We start from the raw sequence: 23,995 nt of genomic DNA, 5'->3' as shown, positions 1-23,995 counted from the left end.
TCTTGCTTATGCATATTTAGTTTAAGTTGATTTGTCATCTGGCTAGGGTAGTTCATTATGACTTGCTAATTCACTTTCACAAATGTTTGATTTAGGTTTAAACCCCAGTGTTTTGCAACAGTATCATAAGGCTCGATTGTTGTTTGTGCAGGTCCCCTCCTCTTTAGACCAGTCTGAGGATGAGGGATTCCAGTCATCTTCCAACCTGACCCCAGACTCTCAGTCAGAGCCCAGCTCTATTCCAGACTTTGATATATGGGAAGCTCTCCGCACGTTTGAGCCTGGAAAGCGCCGCTGCTGGGAGTCTGTTGGCTGGTAAGAGTCACAATAGTTGCTTTGTTGAATATTTTATCATAAGCATGTTAAACTAATTTTCCAGACAAAATTTTAGCTTGATGTAGCTATCAGAAAACAGTCTCAGATCAACTGATCATTAAATCTGTACGAAGTCAGAAAATGGTGAAATATATGCATCACAAGTTCCAAGAGTGTACGGTGATATTTTTAATTTGTTTGTTTTGTCACATCAACAGTTGACATTTTTGCTTGATAAACGACGTTTGATTAATAAATAAGCAAAGTTGTTGGAAAGAAAATCTCTGTTGATTGACAAGGAAATGTGAAGTTTAATGTGAGAACATAAAAGGCACAAGAAGCAGTTTAGCAAGTCACAGTTTGTTATTTCATATGTTTTCAGTTTTGCTCTCCCTCTCAGGAACACAACACAATTAAGTAAAATTTGATTGCCTAATTTTTCTTATCAGCCCACCAGGAAAAAGGGAGTCTCTCTATCTAACAGAGGGAGGCAGGGAGGCCTTTGACCAACTCTATCGTCTATGGGAGGGGGAGATGAGGGTGGTCAGTACCAGCACACCCTCTCCTCTTCTCCCGCTGCCCCTGGACTCTCAGAAACAGCTGGTGTCCGACCTTCTCAATGTCTTGATCGGAGTGGCTTCCACGACCTTCCCTCTCAACCAGGTGCATTTCATTATCTCCTTTTATCAGTCTCTTAAATGCAATAAAAAGCAACTGATGCCTTGTTTTAGGGGTCTGACAGACTGAAGTGATAAAAACACTGTGACAGCAAACAATTACGAAAGAAAAAGCTGAATCAATGGACAATCTGTGCATGTGTGGTATAAATTAACCCAAGTGACTCATAAAAGGTTATTGCCTCAAAAACACAAAAAGAAAAAAAAGACAAAGTGACAGTTTTAAGCACAAACTCAAGTCAGTCGCCTGACAAGATACATTAAATGAAGAGGAAATATTTGAAAGTACTCCCAAGTATTCTTTTATTGTTTCGCATTAAGTGTTTATGTTTCCAGAAGATTGTATTTATTTACAACATAAATTGAATCCTCTTTTGTTTCCCCTCTCTCTAGCAGACTTTTATCATTAACATGCAGGCTGGTGTAAGTTAGGACACAATATTAGGGAAACCTGTACAATCTAAGTTAATCTAATACAATAATACTGCATCAAAGGCAACTTCTGCAAAAGTTTTGTTGCTAATGTCAGAGAGGTGTTTATTAAACTGAGAGGTAATCTTTGCGGCTGTGGTTTGTGGTAACGTTGTGCTCGATTGCAAAATATTGTCTGTGTTATTTTAGTCGCCCCAGAAGAGTCATGTCTAGGAGCTTTGTATCCAGTTCTCATAAAACAACCACGGGAAGGACAACATAACAAACACCTTATTATGTGTCACGGTCTAATATAATAACACCACACACCTTCAGAAATCACCATGGAGGTGACTCTGACAGCCTCAACAAAATTCAATATCATAAGCTTTACAAAGACGGTCTTTGCTGCAGGGCTATTTTATTGGACATTATTAGACTGTACAGTTGTTCATTGTATTTTCTCCACCATCTGTAAATATGTAATCTCCTTCACAGAGCATTCAGTTTGACGTCAGACCTGGTGTGTGCGTGTCAGGAGCCTCTCCAGAGAGTGTGTCTCGTCTCTTGGGGGAGCTGGCCCAGTACGGCACCTACTACTTGAGGCTAAGCCGCTTTTCTCTGCAGAGTGCTGACAAAAAAGGCCTTGTGTTTCAGGTATGTTTGTATAATCATCATTAATGCTGTTGAGACGGCACATTTTACCCCTCTCTTCTCTACTCCGTATGCTGCATCGACCAGTTGTTTTTGCCATTGTTGTGACCATCAGTGAAGTTTAATTCAAAATACGCTATTCATCCCTCAAGGGGCAATTTGAGACTAGAGAAATTGCAAACACAAGTACATAATTCCTTTACACACATACAAAAATATAAAAGTACAGATATAATGATGTAAGAAGTGCATAATTACAATGTGTAAGAATATGTTGAAATAAAAAATAAAAATGAACTAAAATCACATTGTAAATGACATTGTGTCAAAGACATCTATGTATTGTTTTCTGGAGATATCTACTGAGGTTAGCATACTAACCAGTTGATTACAAACTAATAGAATCATAACTATGAATATCAAATGCCAGTAGCTCCCCCTAAATCTTCTACACTGCACCTTTCAAGGTGTTATTGATAACATTCAGCCACTACATGTGTCCCCCCCCCTTCCATTGTGTTCAAGTTACAACACCGCTGTTGCTTGAATCATCTGCCCCCCTCAAGTAATTGCCAGTTTGTTGCACTACCTGAAGTTGCTAACGATAACTAGCTAGTGTTAACGTTGCTAATGCTAGCTAACGTTAAAATGGTGCTAGGGCAGTATAGTATGTTATGTAAGGGCGCATACTGTTTAAATGAGCCAATACGTAGACGTGTATATATATACATTTTTTTCTACAAACTGGCGACTGCTAAACTCTTGATGCTGGCGAAACGTGATACCAACGGCGTTACACTATTGGCTCACAAATCTTCTTAGAAAGAGGAACCAACTTTCAGAATTCTTACAGACATAAACAAAACAATTGTTTTGGACCAAAAATCACAAAATCTTTAAAATGATCAGAACAATGTTTTTAAGGAAAAGAGATACTTTTATTCTGCACCTTTCTAAAAGATCTGTAAGTATCATTAAAAAATAAATAAATAAATAAATAAATAACCAAATATGTCAAAAAGGCACACCAGGTCAAAATGTACAAGTGTATATTTTAAATCTACACACAAGGTAAATTAAACATTTCAGTAGTTTCACATCGGCACAGATAATGAATTTGATAGATTCTGTTTTTCTTTCTAAGGCGTTTACAGGTGGTCTGCGGAAGTATCTGCATTACTACAGGGCTTGTGTTCTCAGCACTCCACCCACCCTCAGCCTGTTGACTATCGGCTTCCTCTTCCGCAAAGTTGGCCGCCAGCTAAGGTGAGGTCAAACCTTTTTTTTTTTATGCTTGTGTCTTGTGTTAATTTCACACTTTGAGCCTCACCTAGTCGACAGTACAGTCGTTCCCCGACAGAGAGAACCCTGATGCAAATATCAGTGGATCAAAAAAAATCTCTTCTCTCTTTTAATCTAAGGTATCTGTCAGAACTGTGCTGTGTAGATGGGCCTTTGGGTGCAGGCCAAGCTACCTTCCCTGTGGTGAGTGGTCTTTTATCTGCAAACTGCAATATGTCATCCATCATGGCTATGTTTAGCCTATCAGATTGGATGTCAGCTCAGTGCCATGTGCCTCTCCTCAGGGTGTTAAACTGCTGTCCTACCTGTACAACGAAGCACAGAATAACTGCAGCAACGAAAACTATCCGGTCCTGTTGTCGCTGCTGAAGAGCAGCTGTGAGCCTTATACACGGTCAGTCACACTATGCTCCTCATGCAGATACTTGTCTTCAAAACAAAGTAATATACAACTCAAGGACGCGATTTTTCTTCATTGATATGCAGTACTTTCTACTTTCTCTACGTTCTATTAATCTTTGTTCCGGCTACTGTCAGGACTGAGTCTGACTGTTCTGACTGTGCGTCACTTAGGTTTGTGACTGACTGGGTGTATAGCGGAGTGTTTCGAGATGTTTACGGGGAATTCATGATCCAGGTCAATGAGGAGTATCTCAGTTTCAGAGGTGAGATGACACACACACACTTGTGCTGTCGCATAAACACTTTGGCTTCAGTCAGCGGGATCTGAAAATGAAAAGCCTGCCAGACAGACAGGAAAAAATAGATTTTATTACCGCCTTTATTGCCTAGTTGGATTCGTCCTTGTTTCTATAACGGATGTCATGAAGTTATTGGATGATAATCGGCGGGAAACAGAGTCAGCTGCCACAGCTGTGGGGACCAGAGCCATCTCCGCTCAGTAAACCACAGGGACACACACACAAATAGATAATATTCCTTTATTCTTTTCACTTGGTACACCACGCTGACTACAACACAACATTTTCTGTAATAAATGTTTTTTTTTTTCTTACATTTCTTCTCTTGTAATTGCCCCTGACAAATCTGAACTAGCTGAATTCATTTTTTCTTGTCCAATTAAAGACTTGGCTCTTTAAGGAGAGCAGAGGAGGAGAGTTGAGACAGTAGGAGATGCTTCTAGCAGAGCAGATAAATATAGAGCTGTCTGTGCTCTACAGGAGCTGGCTGACTTACGACTGAATAGATTTTTACAGTTTCAGCTCGCTTCAAAATTTAATTGTGAGCTCTCCAACGATTATTTTTTACTATCAATAACACTGCTCATTACTTCCTCAATTTAGAGATTAATAATTTGGCCCATTAAAAAAAATTAGAAAACAGAAAAAAAAAATGTCCATCACAATATCAAAGAGTAAAAAGTCGTGCTAATCAAATGGCTTGTTTTACCCAAAAAACAAAGGCCGAAACCATCAATTATTTTGGCATGTTTGCGTGAAAAGTGACTAAAACAATTAATTGGTTGTGATGATGATGACAATGGATGATTAATCGATTACTAATTGATCAATTCTGCAGCTGTAGTTACATTAACAAAATTGTGTCAAATTAACAGTCACTCCTTGAAGTGAAAACAACATTTTTTAGATTCTGTATTGTAGGTTACAAACATACTTGGTTAGAGCTGAAATGGCTGATCAATAAGTTGATTGACAGAAAATGGCAACTGTTTTGATAATCTATGAATCATTTATGTACTTTTTTCAGATTTTCAGACTTTTTTTCAAGATTTTGTCTGCATACATTTTTAAATTGTGAGGATTGGTTGCCCATCTCGTCATATATGATAGTAGTAGTGACAGAAAATCACTACTATCACTATTTTCTGAAATGTTAATTACAAAACAATTTGTCGAGAAACAAATCTGCAAATTAATCGATCATGGAAATATTTATGGATGCACAATTTTGGATTTTTAAGATTTTTTTATTTTTTTTTATTATTGGTGATATTGGTACATGCGCATATTTTTTTCCACCTAATTGCAGAGCACATCATGTCTCTCCTGTTGTGGAAATAACATTATTATCGTGATGGCCCACTAGCAGATGCAGACGTACAGTGCTTTTCAAAGTGTACACATTCACTGGGCTATATTTAAAAAAAGAAAAACTGCTTAGTCAGCAGTTCTTGTTGTGTGTGTGCATCATCTTATCTGCCTGTCCCATCCACAGAAATGTTCATTTCCGGCCGATGTCAAAAGTCTTTAACGGCTAATACCGAAGATGTGCCGATATGATCGTACAACCCATTAGTTGCAGCCTATATTAGGGAATAGTACAATGATTGATGAAATCTTTTTCCCAAACAGGTACACATTGGCCTCATTATGACAGTACTTCATAAATATAGTTGTATAATAATCATTACAGCTTGTCCAAATATTGTATGTCATGCAACACCCCATTCAAGGTCAGACTATCACCTCAGCTTTGTCTGGCTAAGAGGTTCATTTGCTCATCGGCTACACCTCATCAACTCCTGCAGTGAACCTCTGCACTTCTCGCTCCTGCTTTTTGGAGGACACACAAATGTCATTGTTCTCCTCGAAGTCTGTCGGCCAGGGAAGCAATCAGCGGCTAAGCTTTCTTGGCAAGCCGCAGGCTTTCTGTAAAGAGCTCGTGAAGCTCAGTGCATTCATGTTCTCTTATGCTTTTTGCTTAGGATCACTGAGCTAAGCGCTAACAATTTCCAAGTGTTAATTCAAGCGGCCAGAGTTTTGCCATGCCCTGTAAGTCATACTAATAAGGAAAAGTTTTAGGCCAGGCTGAGTAATACTCCTCCACTATTGCTTTTTGTACTTAAGTTGTGGGTGTGTTGTAGTTTTATCGAAGGCATAATGGACCCGTGTAACTACTTGGTCTGAACTGTAGAATGGCATGTAATAGGTGTCTTGGATTTTCTGCAGATAAACACTTCTGGGTCCAAGGCTACACTCTGATCTCAAAGGACGTGGAGGACTGTGTGCCCATCTTCCTGAGACACATTGCCAATGACGTGTACGTCTGTGGGAAGACCATCAACCTCCTCAAGATCTGCTGCCCCCAGGTTCATTTTGCACATTTCACACATTTATATATGCAGACGAGGGGATTTTATTCAGCTGAACGTTCTTGCCTGAATTATGTTCTTAATTTATTCAGTACAAAGTGACTGTTGTTTGAATAAATTAGGGACATAAAATGTTAATCCTTAAGTTTACACTGCCATATTTGATCCGTTTACAGACATTCAGTGTACTGCATTGGCTTTGAGATGCATAGATTGGCACTTACATCCAACAAATCCACTCCACAATTATCTACCTGCCACATCGATGATTGTACCCATTTGGAAATCCATACTGGCAAAAGGGGATGGGACAAATAATCCATACTATGACATATAGGGACACAGGCTCCAGCAAAACGTCATCACTACCCATTCATCAGCATTGTGTCATATTCTCTTGTGGTACTGAGTCACAGGTGTTTTCAAAACATTTTGCAGACATTTGAACTCTGAATTTTGAACTCTTCTGCTCTCAATCACTTCCTGCTTTATCAAAAACAAATATTGACATTTTAGATGTATATTTTCTGCTTTGACAGTGCTTTTGTGATGTATATCAGTTTGAAAAGGTTAGTAGATCAACAGAAAAATCAACCTTTGAATTAAAAATGGCAACCATACCCTCATTCCAGTTTTTAAAATGTCTTTTTCTGCTTTGATATCAATATAATCTGAAAATGTTTGGTTGTACAGTTTGTGAGACACATTTGAAGAATCAGCTTGAAACTATGATGCACATTTTTCTGTCTTTTCTCGTTATTTTTCCTCGATTAATTGTTTAGTCTACAGAACATCAGAAAATGGTTAAAAATGTCCCTCAGTTTCCCAGAATCCAAGGTGACATCTCCAATTTGCTTTTTGTTTCGACCAACCAACAGTCAAAAACCTAAAAGCTATTCACTGTAGTATAATTTAAGGAAATGCGGCAATTTATCAGATTTTAGCAGCAGGATTAATCAAATGTTTGGTATTTTTGCTTGAAAAATGGTTAATATTAGTTTTAAAAAATATAAATGGATTAACCTAAATAAATGTATTTACAAAAATGTTGATAAGCAACAAATAGTTAAAAATCTTTTGCATGTAGAAACTACCTGCGAGTTTGAGATTTCTAGCACTACTGCCTGAGGAGCACCTGTATAATTAAGCTAAAGTGTTGTATATGTATATGAGTGGACTCCTCACTTGACACGATGACAGTAAGCTTAGAAATTCAGACAAATGGAAAACCTCAGTGAAGTGTTTGAAGTTTTTACGTGATCTAACTATATTTAATCTCCTCGCCTGTCTGTGACTCACCCGCTGATTCTCCAGCGCATAATGTTTTTATAACTCGACCTGCCTGACCTAAACCGCAGGGCTCATGCTCCTGACTAATTGGTATCCTGTAACTACAGTCTTTCTCTCTATGCTAATTTCTGCCAATGTTGGGGTCTGCTATTCCTGGACAAACTGCAGGGTGGTGAAGAGCATGTGTGAAATTATGGATTGAAACACTGCTGGTGGAGAGATGGTAGCTAATGTGCTAACTAACTGCTTTCCAGTCAGTTCGATGTAATGTATTATTACGAACAAAGCCTATTTGTCCTTCTAAGTAATCTACAGTAAGGCATATCGCTATCTTCTACAGCTGATTGTTCATTTTTTTGTTATAAAAGGCATCATTATCAGTTAGGTTGTTAAGAGAAAATCAAACAATTTATTCTGATAATTGATTCATTAGCATTTTTCTGGCAGAAATGCCAAACAGTTGCTCATTCTAGCAGCTCAACAGTAACGATGTTCTCCTTCCTGACTAGACCAATCGGTTAATCAATTAATGAACTGGAACTTTGGGATCCATGATATAAAAGCACCATCAGGATTAAAACTTAAAACAACAAGCCTCCCTTAAAGTGCTAACTCCCTGTTAACTGTGTGTCAACAGCACTACATCTGCTGGTCGGAGCTGCCGGTGCCTCGCATTTCCGTCACCTTCTCCCTTCAGGAGGTGGAGGAGATCGAGAGGGACTGTGCTGTGTACCGCGGACGCCTGGAAAGGATTGCAAAGCACAGCGCCATGAGCAGGGAGGAACAAGTACTGAGACACATATTGTTTTTTGCTTCTTACCTGAGATGTATTTTCTCATATTTTCTTCTGAAGTATGAGCATTTGTTAAAGGGTTACAGATTACATACAGCTTCCTCTGGAGCCACAAAAGGCTTTATACTACTTTTTTCGAATATGCAGTAGCACTCCCCAAGACATGTAAACACACTTTAATGTGTAAAATAGATGGAGTTATCCCTTCATATTTCTCCTCCTCAGTTATACCTGACAAGAGGTTTGGCAAAATTAGCTTTAAGAAAGACATAAAAATGTTTCATGTGAAGCAAATGTTGGTAAACATGGTAGTCAACATGGTGTATTACTTTAATATAGACACTGTTACGTCTCTGCTAGCTGACTTTAATGGATATTTAAAAATCCAGGGAAGCCTGACCATCAGTGAAGGAATGCAGACCTGCAGTAAAACAAGTTGTTACACAGGTACTGTCGCTAAAGACAGAGAGAGGAGTTTCTTTTTTTTCTTAACATTACATGATTCATGATGGTGACACTGCCCCTCAAGTACTGAGAATTTCAGCAGCGAGTCATTAAAATGATGCAGCTGAAGTCGGGGGCCTGCACGCTGCTTGATTTAGTGTAACAGCCTGCTTTGTATGGCCTGTATCGTGTGTGCTGCTGGCTGTGCTGACTGGCAGAGGAGGTGGGAGGAGAGGTGAGCTACAGGGCAGGCAGATAGATCTCTGTTAATGATGATTTCTTCTCTATCTATTGTAAGGCCCAGAGAGCAGAGCAGGCACGCCAGGAGCTGATCAATCAGGTCAGGGAGTCGGCTGCCCAAACCCTGGAGAGCATCCGTGGTAAGTGTGACACTTAGACACCGACACTGAGAGTATAATTTTATACAGCTCCTTGATGTATATGCACACCCCCATCCTGCTAAGTATACGGCAAGAGTTTCTTTCAGCTCCATTCATTCCTCTCAGGAGAGCAGCAGAAATGCACAGGGGCGGCAGCAGTGAGGAATACTTTGTACAACTTCCAGTATTATGGGCTGTGAAATGTAATCATCGCTCGCACAGTTTAGCAAACTCCTCACATCATATATTACTTCAAAAGAAGTACAGCAATGTCTTGGAAGTGTGGTCTCAGGCCTGACACTCTCACATAGGCATATTAGCGTGTGTGAGTGTGAGGCAGATATTGATGCTGTTTTGTGTCTGTTCATATGTGTGGAAGAGACACAGAGATATTATGTACTTCTTTATTATGTAGGTAAGCAGTTCATTGTTATCTCTCTCAACTCCTGTAGGGCGCCAGGTGTCACAACGTCTGGCTGAGGAAGCCAAGAAGCGGGAGCGTTTTGAGGAGCTGAAACAGCATCTGGAGCAGGAGCAAGAGGTAGTGGTGTGTGTGTGCGTGTGTGTCTGTGTGTGTCTGTGTGTGTCTGTGTGTGTCTGTGTGTGTGTGTGTGTGTGTGTGTGTGTGTGTGTGAGACAAAGATATTTTGTGTGTGTGTGTGAGAGACAAAGATATTTTGTGTGTGTGTGTGAGAGACAAAGATATTTTGTGTGTGTGTGTGTGAGAGAGACAAAGATATTTTGTGTGTGTGATCAGAGATCTAAAAAACTGCCTGCACTGGCAGGGGGGACAAAACAAATGTGTGAGACAGTACGATGGTAAACATGAGTCTGTAAGGGAGAAGGAAAAGATGGTGTGTTAAAGAGAGAGCATCACAATTATTTCTTATAATTACAAGGTAAGTTTGTCAACTCCCTCATGCTACACAAATTACAGATCATATACAGTTATTTCTATACAAATATACATAAACACGTAGTGCATGTTTTGACTCTGCGTCAGGGTGAATGTAAACAGCAGCAACAAGGTGGTGATGATAATGTGGTCAGCATCTTCATATCAGAAGTTTGACATCTGGGAAACACTGTCCATCCACTTTGACTGTGTGTGAGCACCAAGCATCAATGTTATAAACACATAGTCCACCTCTCCTCGTCCCACTGTAGTCCTGCACTCTGTCGGCCTGGAACACAGTCCGCCGTCGAGTGACAGGTCTGAGTCCCATTTTGGCGATTTCATTTTCCTGCGACCACACATTAGCCGGGAGCAACCTTAAACCAAGCTGGATTCGCATGGCTTACTCCGACTCTCTTCCTCCCTGGGACGGTCCAGCCGGTCAGGTTGGATGGTCGGAAGGTGCTGTAGGCGGTGATGGCCTCAACGTCAGTTGCACATAGTCCAAAACACCTGCTTTCTTTGCATACGTGTCTCATCAATAAAGCTGGAAAAAACACCTTAAAAAGCAAAAATGTAGCACAATTTAGAGGAGCTACCGGCGGCTGCATCTGCATGCACCACTGTTGCCATAGCATCAGTGGTAATAAAAGATTAAACCTGCAATTACTGATTTCCCGGGCCACTTTGAGGCAGAAGTTGTGAACACAGAATCACCTTTTAAGTTGTCATGGCAGGAGTCGTGTTGTCTCTACTCCTGAGGAAAATATCTGGTTCTTTATCTGCTAAATGCTCCACCCGGTCCACCAACTAGTCCCTTACAGTGTCTGGCTGTTTAGTGCTGAGCAGGTTGTGTACAGTGTGTTTTTAGAGCTGTTTTTGCTGGAATTAGCTTCCTAAAGTGGGCAATTATGAGGTTATGCGAGCAGTGAGAGTGTGGCCACAAAAATAGGCTTAAACTTGCTAAAACAACTGTGAAGTCGAGAAGAGCTGACGATTTAGGTGATTATTCTCTGTAGGTTCATCATTACAAGTGATGCCTCTCACATTTTCATTTCAATGATTGTTACTATAAAAATATGGATTATAGCCAAAAGCATCAGAAATGAATGATTGGAAGAATGTAATGTAATAAATTCAGACTCATATACTTCACCAACAGATTTTGATGCCCATTTTAGCAGCTGAGAGCAATGATGTGTGTGTTCTTTTTTTGTGTGTGTGTGTGTGTGTTTGTGGTGTGGCAACAGTGGCGAAGTGCAGCCAAGAAGAGGCAGGAGGAGGATGACTTCAGCTTTGCCAGAGAGGTGAGGGACAGAGAGAAGAGACTACAAGCCCTGGAGGAGCAACTGGAGCAGAGAGCCAGGTCTGACTGTTTTTACAGCCCCCACTAGAGATGTTAATGTTTTATTGATGATTGATTATTCTCCGTTAAGATTTTATTTGATCTAGGATATATTAACTGACTATGTGCAAACATGATGGGACATCAATTCCATCTGTGTGGGATATTTCAGCGGCTCGAGCTGGGCCAAATTTCTGTGCAGTTTGGATAACTGCATGATGCCGCAGCATGAGCAGATGTGATCAGAATGTGTAATGTGAGCACAAATGGATTTTCAATTGATGGCTGGAAGTTGTTGGTTAGCTCGATGAGGTGCTGGAGGTCAGAGGTTACCAAAACTGTAGTAAGCACCCCTCCCCCACAGCTTTTTGTCACTGTAGCTGACTCTTTAACATTCATTTCCTGCAGTATTACTTGTTGCAGAGTTTCTAGATTCAAATAGCTTATTATTTGGGATATTCCACGTCAGTTGCGAGGAAGAACATAGATTTCAGGAGTATTGAAGATTTGTCAAGTAAAAATTTAAATTCAGAGCCATCACAGAGCCTGAAAGCACATATGTGCACACGCACAGGAGTATGACAGGCCATTTTATGCTTATTCAAGCAATATTCATGTAAAATCTATTTCATTTGCAGTACGTTATGGAATATTAGACTTGTCGGCTAAAATAACAGTCACTCTGTGTTTAGGTGGTACACAAGGTTCCACAGGGCCTTGAAATCCTGGAAAGTTTAAATTAGAAAAATCAAGGCCTTGAAAGTTGGTGAAAATAGATGAAAAGTTATTTTGATTTGTTTAATCTATCTGTCTGACTGTCTGTCCGTACGTCCCGTGCTTGTGTGCCTGATATATCAAGCCTCAGCTAAATTATTTACTTGTACCTTGTGTGTTACTATGCTCTGACTAAACTGTAGGAAGGAGCTGATTGCTCAGTACAGCCATCTGTCAGAGGAAGCAGCACGCAGAGAGAGGCGGGCCATGTGGCGGGTGCAGAGAATGAGGCTTGACAACGCCCGGGTTCAGTTCTTCATGTGTGACAGGCAGCAGACTCAGGTTCGTAAACACAGAAAATGTATAACGAGGACAAGGAAAAGGTGATTTAAGAGACTGATATAATGGCAGGTATGGGAAGTAATTTTGAACAACTGACTTTTCCAGGCAATACTCGAGAAATATCCTTTAGGCCAGGAGGGACCTCCAATTGAAGTATTGCCATCTGTCCCCTCAGCACAACAGACTGCACCACCATCAACACTAGTATGACAACATGCTGTTTTTTTTTCTCTTACATTAATCCCTATTTCTTCCCACTTAATCATGCTCTTCCAGAGTGTGTGCAGCAGACGTCCTCATTAGTATCTTCTCTTAACAGAAATCTTCCACTCAGGAGCCATCTGATGAACAGCAGCCAGCGGAGACTCAAGATGCTGATGCCGCACCACCCCCACCTGACACGTCTTCATCCACCTTCACAGTGGATCCTGCCCTCATCTCTGAGAACATTGACATCAATGATTTTCTCCCTAAATCTCCAAACCCTGACAGTCAGCAGGTGGACATGGCCCTACAGGAGATCGGCTCTGACCTACCCGAAGTGTGTCCTACAGCACAACTAGTTGAATATGACTTCAGTGCCCCCTTTAGTCCACTTGAGGGTATAACTGGCCAAGCGTCAACGCAGCCCCGGCCTCGCTGGGGACCTGCAGTCCAGCCTGACTTGATCCAAAACCACCCCTCTTTTTCTCACATTCCCATAGGAGAGAACATGTCTCAAGTCCAGGAGGGTCTCCCCAAAGCCAACCCCTTTGGCCAAGCCTCCAAATCCAGCTTTCCTCTGGGCCAGTACACCCCAGAGGAGCCCCAAAATACATCTAAACCAAGCGTTTATGGACATCCTTCTCATGCCTCAGTGCAGCTTGTAGATGGGGGTCGCTCAATGATGGATAACAAGCAGGCGGGAGTTGCATCTGTGACAGAACAGAAGACAGAAATGGTGAATTTGGAAATTAAAGTGGAGGGAAATGAAGATGAAGGTAAATTTGTTGAGACAGCAAAACAAGATGATTTGGTAGAGCAGAGTGGCAAGGACGATGATCACCAAAAAGTAGTGACAAGCATTCCTGCAAGCATTCAAGACCACAGCTCAGATGCTCAAGATAAAGCTGGTGAAAAGGTTTCTTTGCCAGATATTCATGTCTTAAGCGCAGGCCTGAAAGGTGGTGAGCTGGTTTCAGATGCGGTTGCCCCACAGCCTTCACCTAGCATCCATGGCCATTCCTCTGATGCTCATATAAAAGTCGGACAGTTTGTATCAGAGGTAACGGCTCCTCTTCCATCACCTAACGTCCATGGTCATGCCTCAGATTCACGCATCAAGATCGGAGATCATATTTCAGAAGTTGATGCCCCTCTACCTTCCTCTAACATTCACGGTCACTCATCTGATGCTCACATTAAAGTTGGGGAAAACGTGTCAGAATTTGTCGCTCCTTTTCCTACTCCAAATATCCACGGTCATGCCTCAGATGCACACATCAAAGTCGGTGAGCATGTTTCAGATGTAGTTGCCCATCTGCCCACTGCCAGTGTTCACGGTCACAGTTCAGATGCTCACATTAAAGTTGGAGAAAATGTCTCAGATGTTGTCGCGCAACTACCTTCTCCCAGCATCCATGGTCACTCCTCCGATGCTAATATAAAAGTTGGCGAGTTTGTGTCCAACATACCTGAAGAGAGACCTCGTTCGAGTAAATACGGGCATTCCTCAGACTGCATCCTTCAAACAGGCTGTGTGGTGTCTGGATCTGAACCCGCCTTGTCCGCTTTACCTGGAGGCTCTTATGGTCACTCCTCAGACTCAATGTTGGTTATCGGATGTGTAGTTTCAGGAGATGAACCCAAACGTTCTCCTCTACCTGGCAGTGCCCATGGTCATTCATCAGACTCAAATTTAGGCACCGGATGTCTTGTGTCCAAAACTGATCCTCTTCCATCCCCACTGCCTGGCAGCACCTATGGCCACTCCTCTGATTCCACGCTGGGGATGGGATGTGTGGTGTTGGGGACGGAGCCACAAGCTTCTGTAATGCCAGGAAGTGCTTATGGCCACTCATCAGATTCTTCACTTGGAGTCGGGTGCGTAGTGAAGGGCAAGGGCATTGGAAATCAGCAGAGGACGGAAGACAATGAAGATGGTAAAGGTAATGAATAATATAATGTGATACACATTCTACAGTCATGAGACGCACTTAACTGCCACTTAGTAAGCTCAGGAGAGTATAAGATGTTATGATCTCTGATGCGATTGTAATCCAGATCAATAATCTTGCCCTCTTATTTTTAATCTTATTTTTATTGCATCAACTCAATACACAACAGAAAAACTCACAAACATATAGGAGATGATCTAATTGACAAGTAGAAATGAAGAATACGCTTGCTTAAATCAAAGAAGACAGAAGTGCATTTACCCTTAAAGTGGCACCCTCAAAGACTTCAGTCCTGTAGTGATTAGTGGTACGAGCAAACATGGTTTAAAACTCAAGGTCCCAGAATTCTGGCAGCCACAAAACAAACTGTTGTTGTTTTTATAGAGAAGTCAGGAAGTTATTGGCCTTTTTCCATCATTCTGTGAGCAACATTGATCTGATTTTATGCTGCACACAGCAAGAGTCTGTGAACAACAGAGCACAGTGAAAAGAGTTTGTTATCTCGCTGAGAAGTTAGAGGTGTGCAGCCCGTCGCCTGCAGCTCTTCATCTAACAGATCGCTGTGGCTGCTCCCATTTGTTTCATTACTCCCTGCAATGTTACCTGATGTGCTGCCAACGAATGCCGAAAATGACCATTTTGGATGAACGATATTGTTAAATGCTAAGCTTACTGACAAACACACTGCATTTCCTGTGACTACTTTATAATAAAAGTCAGCTCATGTTCTGTCAGTTAAATGATTTGAATGTGAAGCTGCAGCCGAAAGAAATGCTTGATTTGCATTCACAGTAACTTAATACATATTGTTTTCTGGCAATGTTGCCACAGACAACCAGTTTATAATACTGCAAACATATAAATATTACAGTACTATCATCAGTGGTTCATAGGCTCAATCACCACTGTGTTAGTAGTTCTCTATAAATATTTCTATTTTCAATTGCAGCCTTGGTGTAGTCTTCTACTTGACATAAACCAAATGTATAATTTCTCAGAAAGCTTGGATTATTGTTTATTTTCTCAGAAAGGATACAAAATATAAGTGCAATACTGTGGATTCTGAATTCTGAATGGGACATTTTTAGGTAATTATTGTACATCTCTCTTCAGGTTTTAAGTCGGACAGCCCTGGTGAGCAGCTGCTTGAGAGCATGGGGTCCTGGGCAGCGGCCTTCGCTTTGTCCCCTGGAGAAAAGTCTGAGCAGGAATACCTCTTGGCTTTGTCCTCTCAGTACCAGGTGGAACACTACGAAGACTGCTACAACCTAATGGGTGAGTTGAAAACATATGAGTGTGCCAAAGAAACCATTAATCTTTGGCCAAAGTTAATGTGGGCCCTGTTGAAATGGACATTTTTGTGCATGATGAGTAGAATTTGGGCCGTGAGGTCACGATTAAAGACATAATGGTGTCTAGCTTTGTTTAAACTAATTTAGAGAGTTGTTGATTTTAATGTTTACACTGAGAAGATGTTCCTTTTTATATTCATGAGGGCGAACTAAATATTAGAAACACCTCTTTGAATATCACATCTGAAAACAACAGCGCCACAAGCGCCTCCAAAATGATCATACAGTTGAATAAACACCTTTCTAAAAACACAAAAACTGGCCATTATAACCTTCATGAAGGTAGGATTTATTACAGGACTGCATACTTTTATCTAGGTGTATCTAATAAACTAGCAACTGAGCATAATGTAGTTCCCAGTTGACATGAATAGAGCTAAACCTTTGTATGCTCATTTCACAGCCGAGTTGAAGTAAAATAAAACTGTTGCATCAAAAATCAAACGAGCAAAAGTAAAATATTTGACTCGTAAATCAAATAAAATGAAATCCATTATCTCTCATAAAATTGATGCTCTTGCGTGAGTCATTATTTAATAAATGGCCCGAACAGGGATTGAATACAGATAATTCTGAGGCTGCTGCCTTTGCATGTAGAGAGAAATTAGATGAGACCAAACACTTCGGGCAAAAAAAACAAAGCCTAAGCCATTCTTTTATCAACAGAAAAAGTTGTAGCCTACAGTAAAAATCTAGTAAGAAAAATGAAATTACTTGTTTCTTGAATTTTTTTAGCATGTTTACTCCCTGATGTCTCTGAAATAACTTAATGAGAAATGAAACATCTTTTGAAATACACCACAACATCATGTCAAATTGCAGAGAAATGAAAATTATACACCTTGCAGCGGTGGAGCTTACTTCATGTAAATTACAACATGTTCAGGAGTGATTCATTTTCAGAGGCTGTTTAATATTTACTCCCTCAGCAGGCACAGAGGTTGCATAAAAAGCAGCGATATTTCATAAGGGTATTTAGTCTGGTTCATGTTTGGGTGGGATGCATCATGGCTCGTTGAAGCAATATCTTGTCTTTTTCACTCGCGTGTGTTGTTCAGTCATGCTGCTATTATTTATGCCAGCTTCCAGGGTCTGCATTAAATCAATCAGAATCTCCTCAGCCGAATACATTTTCCACACCACTGATCAAAGTCAGGAGAGCTCATTATTTAGGAAATGTTACTATCAATGTAGAGTGTGGACTAAATAATTGTAACAGCTTACAGTCTAGTGCTATTTAATGAATCACCTTGCAGTAAATACTAGTGATTGTGAATCCTTTATCTTTTGTTTTTGTTGAGATTGTGTCAGAGAAGATTTGATCAAATTCAAAGGTCATTTTAACAGCTTAGTTATTATCGATTAACCTGTTATTTTCTCAATTAATCAATTAATCATTTAGGTAGTATACATTTTCAAGAATGGTAAAAAGCCCAAGTTCTCACATTCAAATATTTTCTTTTCGTCAGAGTAATATATAACATCAACATGTATCAATATGTAATATCAACATTTTAGAAAGTGTAAAGGAGAAGTTTTTACATTTTTAGACTTTAATAAATGTTTCAACATTTATTTTACATCATTCATTCTTGCCAATATATGGATATTTATTTGACTTCTTTCTTTTTCATTCAACTGTACATGCCCTTTCTTTGCACTATTAAAATAACTCTTTTCAGAGAGTGATATTTATTCAGCAACATGTCTGTCATCTCCCCCTCACACAGCTTCGTCCCCCGAGTGTCAGCTGCTGAAGCAGGTAACTCGGGGCCCCTGGGGCCTTCCCATGGACCCGACACTCCGCAGAGCCACAGACACAACTGCTGTCCAACTCAGCGAGATGGTTTCTCTGCCAGTTCTGATAAAACACTCTGTCACTGCCCCGCTCATCACACAGTGAGTGTCTGACTGAAAGGAAGCTGCAGGAAGAAATGGTCTGTCTAGTGTTTGATTGGAATAAAAATAACACTTGTAGGCACATTGCAGGTTGTTCTATACAAGTATAAGTATCAAGAGAAATCCTGAAGTGCGTTTTTTACTGATATCGTGCCATTTTCCGGCTTCTTCAGGCCACTTGAACTGCAGTTGAGTGCACATTCTGCTCTAGAGGAATAATTTAAATTCTTATTACCCTCCATCTTTGTGGGATCCTTTTTCTGTTTGAAATTCCATCAGCGCTCCAGACAAGCCTGTCAGTCTTCACCTACAATGTTTCTGCACACTATGCAGTTTAGCCTTTGTGTGCAAAGAAATGGCTTTCTCATCCCTTTTCTGCACACAGAGGGGGTGCAGTATATTTAGCGCTGGAATTCGTAGTTCTAAATTTTTATGAACTCATTTTCATCCGATGCTTAGACGATGCAGGGGTGTTTGCCAGAGATTTTCTACTCTATTTTTATCTCTCTATTTCCCTGCTGACTTTTCAGTTAGAGAAAACTGTCCCTAAATCCCACTGTTACATAAAGGTGAATTGCTTAGGAATAAGTCAAACTAATGGGACTGAGGAAGTCATCCAAAAAGTGAAAAAACACCGGTATATTCCCCGAGCTTTCTCCAGAGCTGACGTCTGTCATCCCCTGTATTAAATTTGCAAGTCAGCAACATTTTCTCGAGTCAAAACTTTTCCCTCCTAACCTTGGTCATTCTCTCTTCCACCTTCCATCCCCAGTGTATCTTTGGTGAACAAGGCGGTGGTGGACTATTTCTTTGTGGAGTTGGGAGTGGAAAGACACTTCGAGGCACTGCGCCACTTCCTGCTGATGGAGGACGGCGAGTTCGCACAGTCCCTCAGCGATCTGCTCTTTGAGAAGGTGAAGCTCTTTAAGTAGCGTTGCTGTCATCTCCATGCACATTCAACATAGGGGTCTGTAGGGCATTTTTCTTCAGTTTTTTGGGATTCTAGGACAAGAGAGGGCAAGAAGACCAAATGTTCTGACCTCACTGTCAATGCAATATATTTTAAACTTTCTATTACCTTCTTTTAGCTTGTGAAATCTATCTGAGAGCATGTTTTTATCTATAAACTACTTAGTACATGCTTAGTAACACCCTTAGGACCCGGACACACCATGCTGACAGTTGTCTGTTCACTCTGTTTGGCTGTTCAGCTAAGCCAAGTCGCCATTTGTGTTTTTGTCAACACTTGAGTCCACAGCATTGGCCATTATGTAGAAGTGTATGCACTATAGGTGGAGCACAGTTCTCTAAAGGAAGTTACTTGACTCTTGTGTGAGGGTTCATATTTCCTCCTGCAAAATTTAATCTAGTATCCTGGAGCCAGTGTGTGTTGCAGTTATATCACATGTAGCTTCTCTCAAAAAGGGATCGCTGTTATGAAATGTACAAACAAAACTGAGCATTCTGAAAGCTGCTTTAATCAATTGTTTTTATTGTAGTAATGGATTAAATGATGTAATGTGAAAGGGGTTGCTCGTGGTGACAAACCCACAGAGGATTATCACCCCATCCTGCACCTCCCTTCAACATAATGGAGCTTTCCATCGCCTTTTAAAGTCGTTGTCAACAACAGCTGTTTGAGCAAGAAAAAGTCCCAAAAACTGACTATACCCAAATGCCTGACACAGACAAAGTTGATGACTAGCTGGTAAATGGATCGGAGCATTTAGCAGCTAAGCAGCCATTTATTTCCCGCAGGAGTTGGTGGAGAAGATGGAGCTAAAGAGTGAATATTGGACTTGTCATGTTTGTGGACACAAACAGCCTCCAAATGACAGCCCTGGAGGCAGCGGAAACAAGTTGTGAACATTGACATATCATCACCATTTAAACATTTGCTTATTTACAGCAGTAACGGAGAAACATCATTCATTTTGAGTCGTGTTTCTGCCCATTTGATGAATTCAAGTCCAATATTCACTTTTTTTCCCATGTTATTGGTCTCTTATCAACTCATGAGGGAAATAATTGTCTGTGTCGCTGCTATATGCGGCGCTATGTTTACCAGCTAGCTGTTAACTGTGTCTGTCTGTTGTTTGGTGCTGAGCAGAAACAGCTGCTTGCTTCTGCCAAAAACAACAAAAAACCTGAATCTGCAGGAGATCTGCAGATTCAGGTGCTCCTCATCACCAAGTGCGACCCTGTTCGTTCTTGCATTGTTTCCACAATGTCATTGAATACATTGGTATAATAGAAACAACAACAACAGCCGCTTAAAACTGTTGGCCTGTTTTACGGCACATGATGCTGCCAGATTCTGAGACTACTTATGTCAAGCCCAAGCTTCCTGGCGTGGAAGCACAGTCTGTGCTTACACCTTGGTGCTGTTCTGCAGAAACATTCATGTACGTCTGTCTCTTGAGGCGCATGAGACAGAAGGTTTTTGTCCCAGCCGAACACTCCACCAGCTGATTTCACTGATTAGCACACCTTCAACCGGAAAGCAAACTAATTATTGTATTCAGCTACCCGTAGTGTTTGTTTGGAGTGAAAACCTTGATAGCAAACAACAGGTGTGGAGGTACGGGTAGCTATCCACGTTTGATCTTTTGTGTATTTATCTAATCAATGTCTCCGCTACCCAGCTGGGCAGCGGCCAGACTCCCGGCGAGCTGCTGACCCCCCTGGTGCTGAACTCCATCCTCAGCAAGGCCCTGCAGTACAGCTTACATGGGGACACCCCGTTAGCTGGCAACTTCACCTTCGCCCTGCGCTTCCTCCCAGAGACCTTCCACCCACACGCCCCCGATTCCCTCAACTGTCTGGAGCTACGCTACAAGGTGAGGCGGTGTGAGTGAGTAACAGTGTGTGTGCACGTGTGGGTGTGCTTGTCCTCAGCATGAGTGGCAGCTTGAATGTGACAACCCGTCATGTTTTGACAAACTGCTCGGGGTGTGGAAAATTAGCTTATCACGCACTTAAATGATTGAAGTTCGCAGATTGATTGGAGTTGGGATGACATGCGTGGTGACTAATGCTGCACATATTGTCCTCTGCTCTTGTTCTTTATTCTTCACGCTATCTCTGTCATGACTGTTCCCTCTCCTGCTGAATGTCTCTCCCTCTCTCTCCCTATCTTTATCACGCTTCACTCTTTCTCTCTTTATACATTCTTCTCCCCCATTCCGCTTCTACCCCCCATCTCTCACACTCTGTCTTCCCTTCACGATCCTCTCACCTCCTTTATCAACATCTCTGCACTCACACCTTTCTCCTTCCGTCTTCCCATCCGTCACTCTCCTTTTACCTGTTTTTCGTTCCACTTTGTTCTTGCTTCTTTCTTGCTTCCTTTCACACTCACACCTTCACACGCTATTCCCCCCCCCCCCCTCCACCGGTGTCTCTTTGGCTTCTTGTCATCTCCCAGGTGGACTGGCCGTTGAACATCATCATCACGGACAGCTGCATGAACAAGTACAACCGTCTGTTCTCGTTCCTGTTGCAGCTCAAACACATGGTGTGGAGCCTCCGAGAGGTCTGGTTCCACCTCAAGCGGACAGGTGAGACGGTGTGAGCTTTTGATCCAGGCCCGGCTCAGACTCCTCCTCTGAGAGAGAAGAGTTAAGATTCTTCCTGTTGTGCTTCGGCTGTTTATAAAATATTCATCGAGGGGAATGCTGCGATTCCTTTATGTTTTATTAATACAAAGCACATCTCATACCAGTGGGATTGTTGTAAAACAGTGTGCTTCAGTGGGTTAGATGGTATTGATCAGTGAGAGCTTGTGCACAGACTACATAAACAGATACCCTGAAGGGGAAAAAACAAAGAATCAAGTTATTAAAAGTATATAAACTTCAGCGATTATAGCCTTAATATTACCAGAGGAAAATGTGGATTATTTATTAATATGGCACTCTGATCTGACTGCATTTTTGACCATTGGCAGGACCAATGGGAATTATATTTTTTTTATTTTAACACAATTACTTTATGTTTGTATAATAAATATGGCTTTAATTAACAATTGTTTTAGGAGTTTATTTGCATCGATTTTTGCCTAAAACTAAAATAAAGATGAATCTGTGTCAGTCAAGTTCCCAAAGTGAGTTCAAATTGCTGACTAACAGAAACAAAAGCACCCAAAGGTATTGATTTTACATTGATATGATACAGCAAAGCAGCAGATCTTCACATTTTAAAGTCTGTAACTAACAAATGTTTCAGTCCATGCAACACTGATTGTGTCTCTTTTCCCATCTCTGTACCCCTCAGCGCTGGTAAAAGGAGCCGGCCGCTCGGTGCAGTTTCGTCAGCTGCAGCTGTACAGACACGAGATGCAGCATTTTGTCAAGGTGATACAGGGATACATCGCCAACCAGATCCTGCAAGTGTCCTGGAGCGAGTTCACAGCCAAGCTGGCCACTGCCAGCGACCTGGATGCCATCCACCGCACACATGCAGACTACCTCAACAGAGCCATCTTCAGGTGAGGACTGGAATGGCATATATGCATATTACAGTATTTGTTCCAATATAATGCTTGCTGTTGTCTGTTATAAGCACAAATTAATTGATGTTTGATATTTTTCTTTAATGTATTGTGTCGTAGGACTTTTTATAACAAGACTAAATGTTCTTTTCTCATCTTAAAGGCAATACATTTTAAACTTTTAAGCATTTAGAGTGATCACGGCTACATGTATTTATTGTGATCTAGACTGCACGCCATGTGAGAGGAGGCACAGGCAACCTCACAAACCTAAAGAATGTATGCATGTGTCACAGTTCTCCACATTAGCGTGATTTACTATAATGATTTTAGATTAATATTTGCCCCCCTCTTCATATAGTTCATTGTTGCTGCCTGAATTAAACTGCATTAAATTAGGATTTTGTGACTGATCTTTAACATGTATAAAAACTTAGTCAGATGTATGCATTTTGCAGTAGCACAAAGTGTAAAGATATATCTCCATCTCTTGAATTAATGATCTAACACATGCAGAAGTGATACAGATTTTTTAGGTGTGTGCTCCTCTTTTCCTCATCTCAAAAATTGGTCACGGTGCGTCGATCCAATAGTCGTGATACAAACTCTATTAAGCTGTCTGTGTATCAGCCATGAAATAACTGATTCATATTAAATACAGTTTCTCCTTCGACAAGATTCACTGTTACTGCTATCAGTTACATTTATTGAGTCACGGTGGGCTGCAGACTCGGATTAAGTGCCGCAGCATCACTTGCCTCATGTTAATATACTTTAAAATTATTCCAGTGTAGAGCTGCAATGTGTGGATGATGAGTCAATTATTTGACTGAAAGAAATTTGTAGTTTTTCAAGCAAAAATACCAAACATTTGATGGTTTAAGCTCTCAAATATGAGATTTATAGCGTTTTTTGGGTTTGACATCATAGGAAATTGAGTACTTGTGGGGATTGAACTGTTGATTGGTCAAAACAAGACATTTAATGACTTCACCTTGTGCTTTGGGATATTCTGATGAGCATTTTTTAGTTTTTCTGATGGCGTTACAATACTTGCACGTAATGAGGAATGCAGATTTTAAATCTGGGAAAAAAAGGCACTGCTATCAGATCACTAATCAGTACTGGCACGTACCTTGAGTTGAGGTATTGGAGCTGGTATTGGCTAAGAAAAAGGCCTACATGATCATTTTCTTTGGGCTCATTCATTTTCATTTTTAGGTTTGTGTTTTATTTTAAATGGACAGATTAATCTTAGGTATAGATAATATTGTCACATTGTAGTTTGTTGGGGGGCACTGGAGCTGAAACAAAAACCTAAATCAATTAGTCGTCCAATCCTGCGGAAGCCCTAAAGGGCCATGCATTCATACATTTTATTTCCTCCGTTTTCCCGTGATAACGAGTTAATTTCATTTGTTTTCTCAAGATCTCGAGTTATTATCTCGAAATAACAACTGC

At 40.9% G+C, this 23,995-nt stretch overlaps 1 protein-coding gene across 2 annotated transcripts in view; it reads left to right on the top strand.

Moving 5' to 3' along the window:
• Positions 1-23,995, top strand: part of tubgcp6 (tubulin gamma complex component 6) — a 29,190-nt gene that overhangs the window by 1,446 nt on the left and 3,749 nt on the right. The window contains exons 3-23 of one of the 2 annotated variants that reach the window (XM_073471634.1): positions 152-315; positions 765-978; positions 1,902-2,060; positions 3,202-3,323; positions 3,479-3,542; positions 3,644-3,753; positions 3,933-4,024; positions 6,290-6,429; positions 8,360-8,509; positions 9,258-9,339; positions 9,792-9,880; positions 11,485-11,600; positions 12,497-12,635; positions 12,741-12,839; positions 12,955-14,776; positions 15,905-16,066; positions 17,874-18,042; positions 18,815-18,956; positions 20,688-20,882; positions 21,470-21,602; positions 22,318-22,531. In XM_073471634.1, coding sequence (XP_073327735.1) covers positions 152-315; positions 765-978; positions 1,902-2,060; positions 3,202-3,323; positions 3,479-3,542; positions 3,644-3,753; positions 3,933-4,024; positions 6,290-6,429; positions 8,360-8,509; positions 9,258-9,339; positions 9,792-9,880; positions 11,485-11,600; positions 12,497-12,635; positions 12,741-12,839; positions 12,955-14,776; positions 15,905-16,066; positions 17,874-18,042; positions 18,815-18,956; positions 20,688-20,882; positions 21,470-21,602; positions 22,318-22,531 — 4,577 coding nt within the window. Of the gene's footprint in view, positions 1-151; positions 316-764; positions 979-1,901; positions 2,061-3,201; positions 3,324-3,478; positions 3,543-3,643; positions 3,754-3,932; positions 4,025-6,289; positions 6,430-8,359; positions 8,510-9,257; positions 9,340-9,791; positions 9,881-11,484; positions 11,601-12,496; positions 12,636-12,740; positions 12,840-12,954; positions 14,783-15,904; positions 16,067-17,873; positions 18,043-18,814; positions 18,957-20,687; positions 20,883-21,469; positions 21,603-22,317; positions 22,532-23,995 lie in introns of both variants that reach the window. The other variant, XM_073471633.1, reaches the window with a different exon arrangement.

This window comes from Pagrus major, chromosome 8, assembly GCF_040436345.1.
Source record: "Pagrus major chromosome 8, Pma_NU_1.0".
Taxonomy (NCBI): Eukaryota; Metazoa; Chordata; class Actinopteri; order Spariformes; family Sparidae; genus Pagrus; species Pagrus major.
Note: the sequence above shows the minus strand (reverse complement) of the source record. Positions and strands in the feature narration are given on the sequence as shown.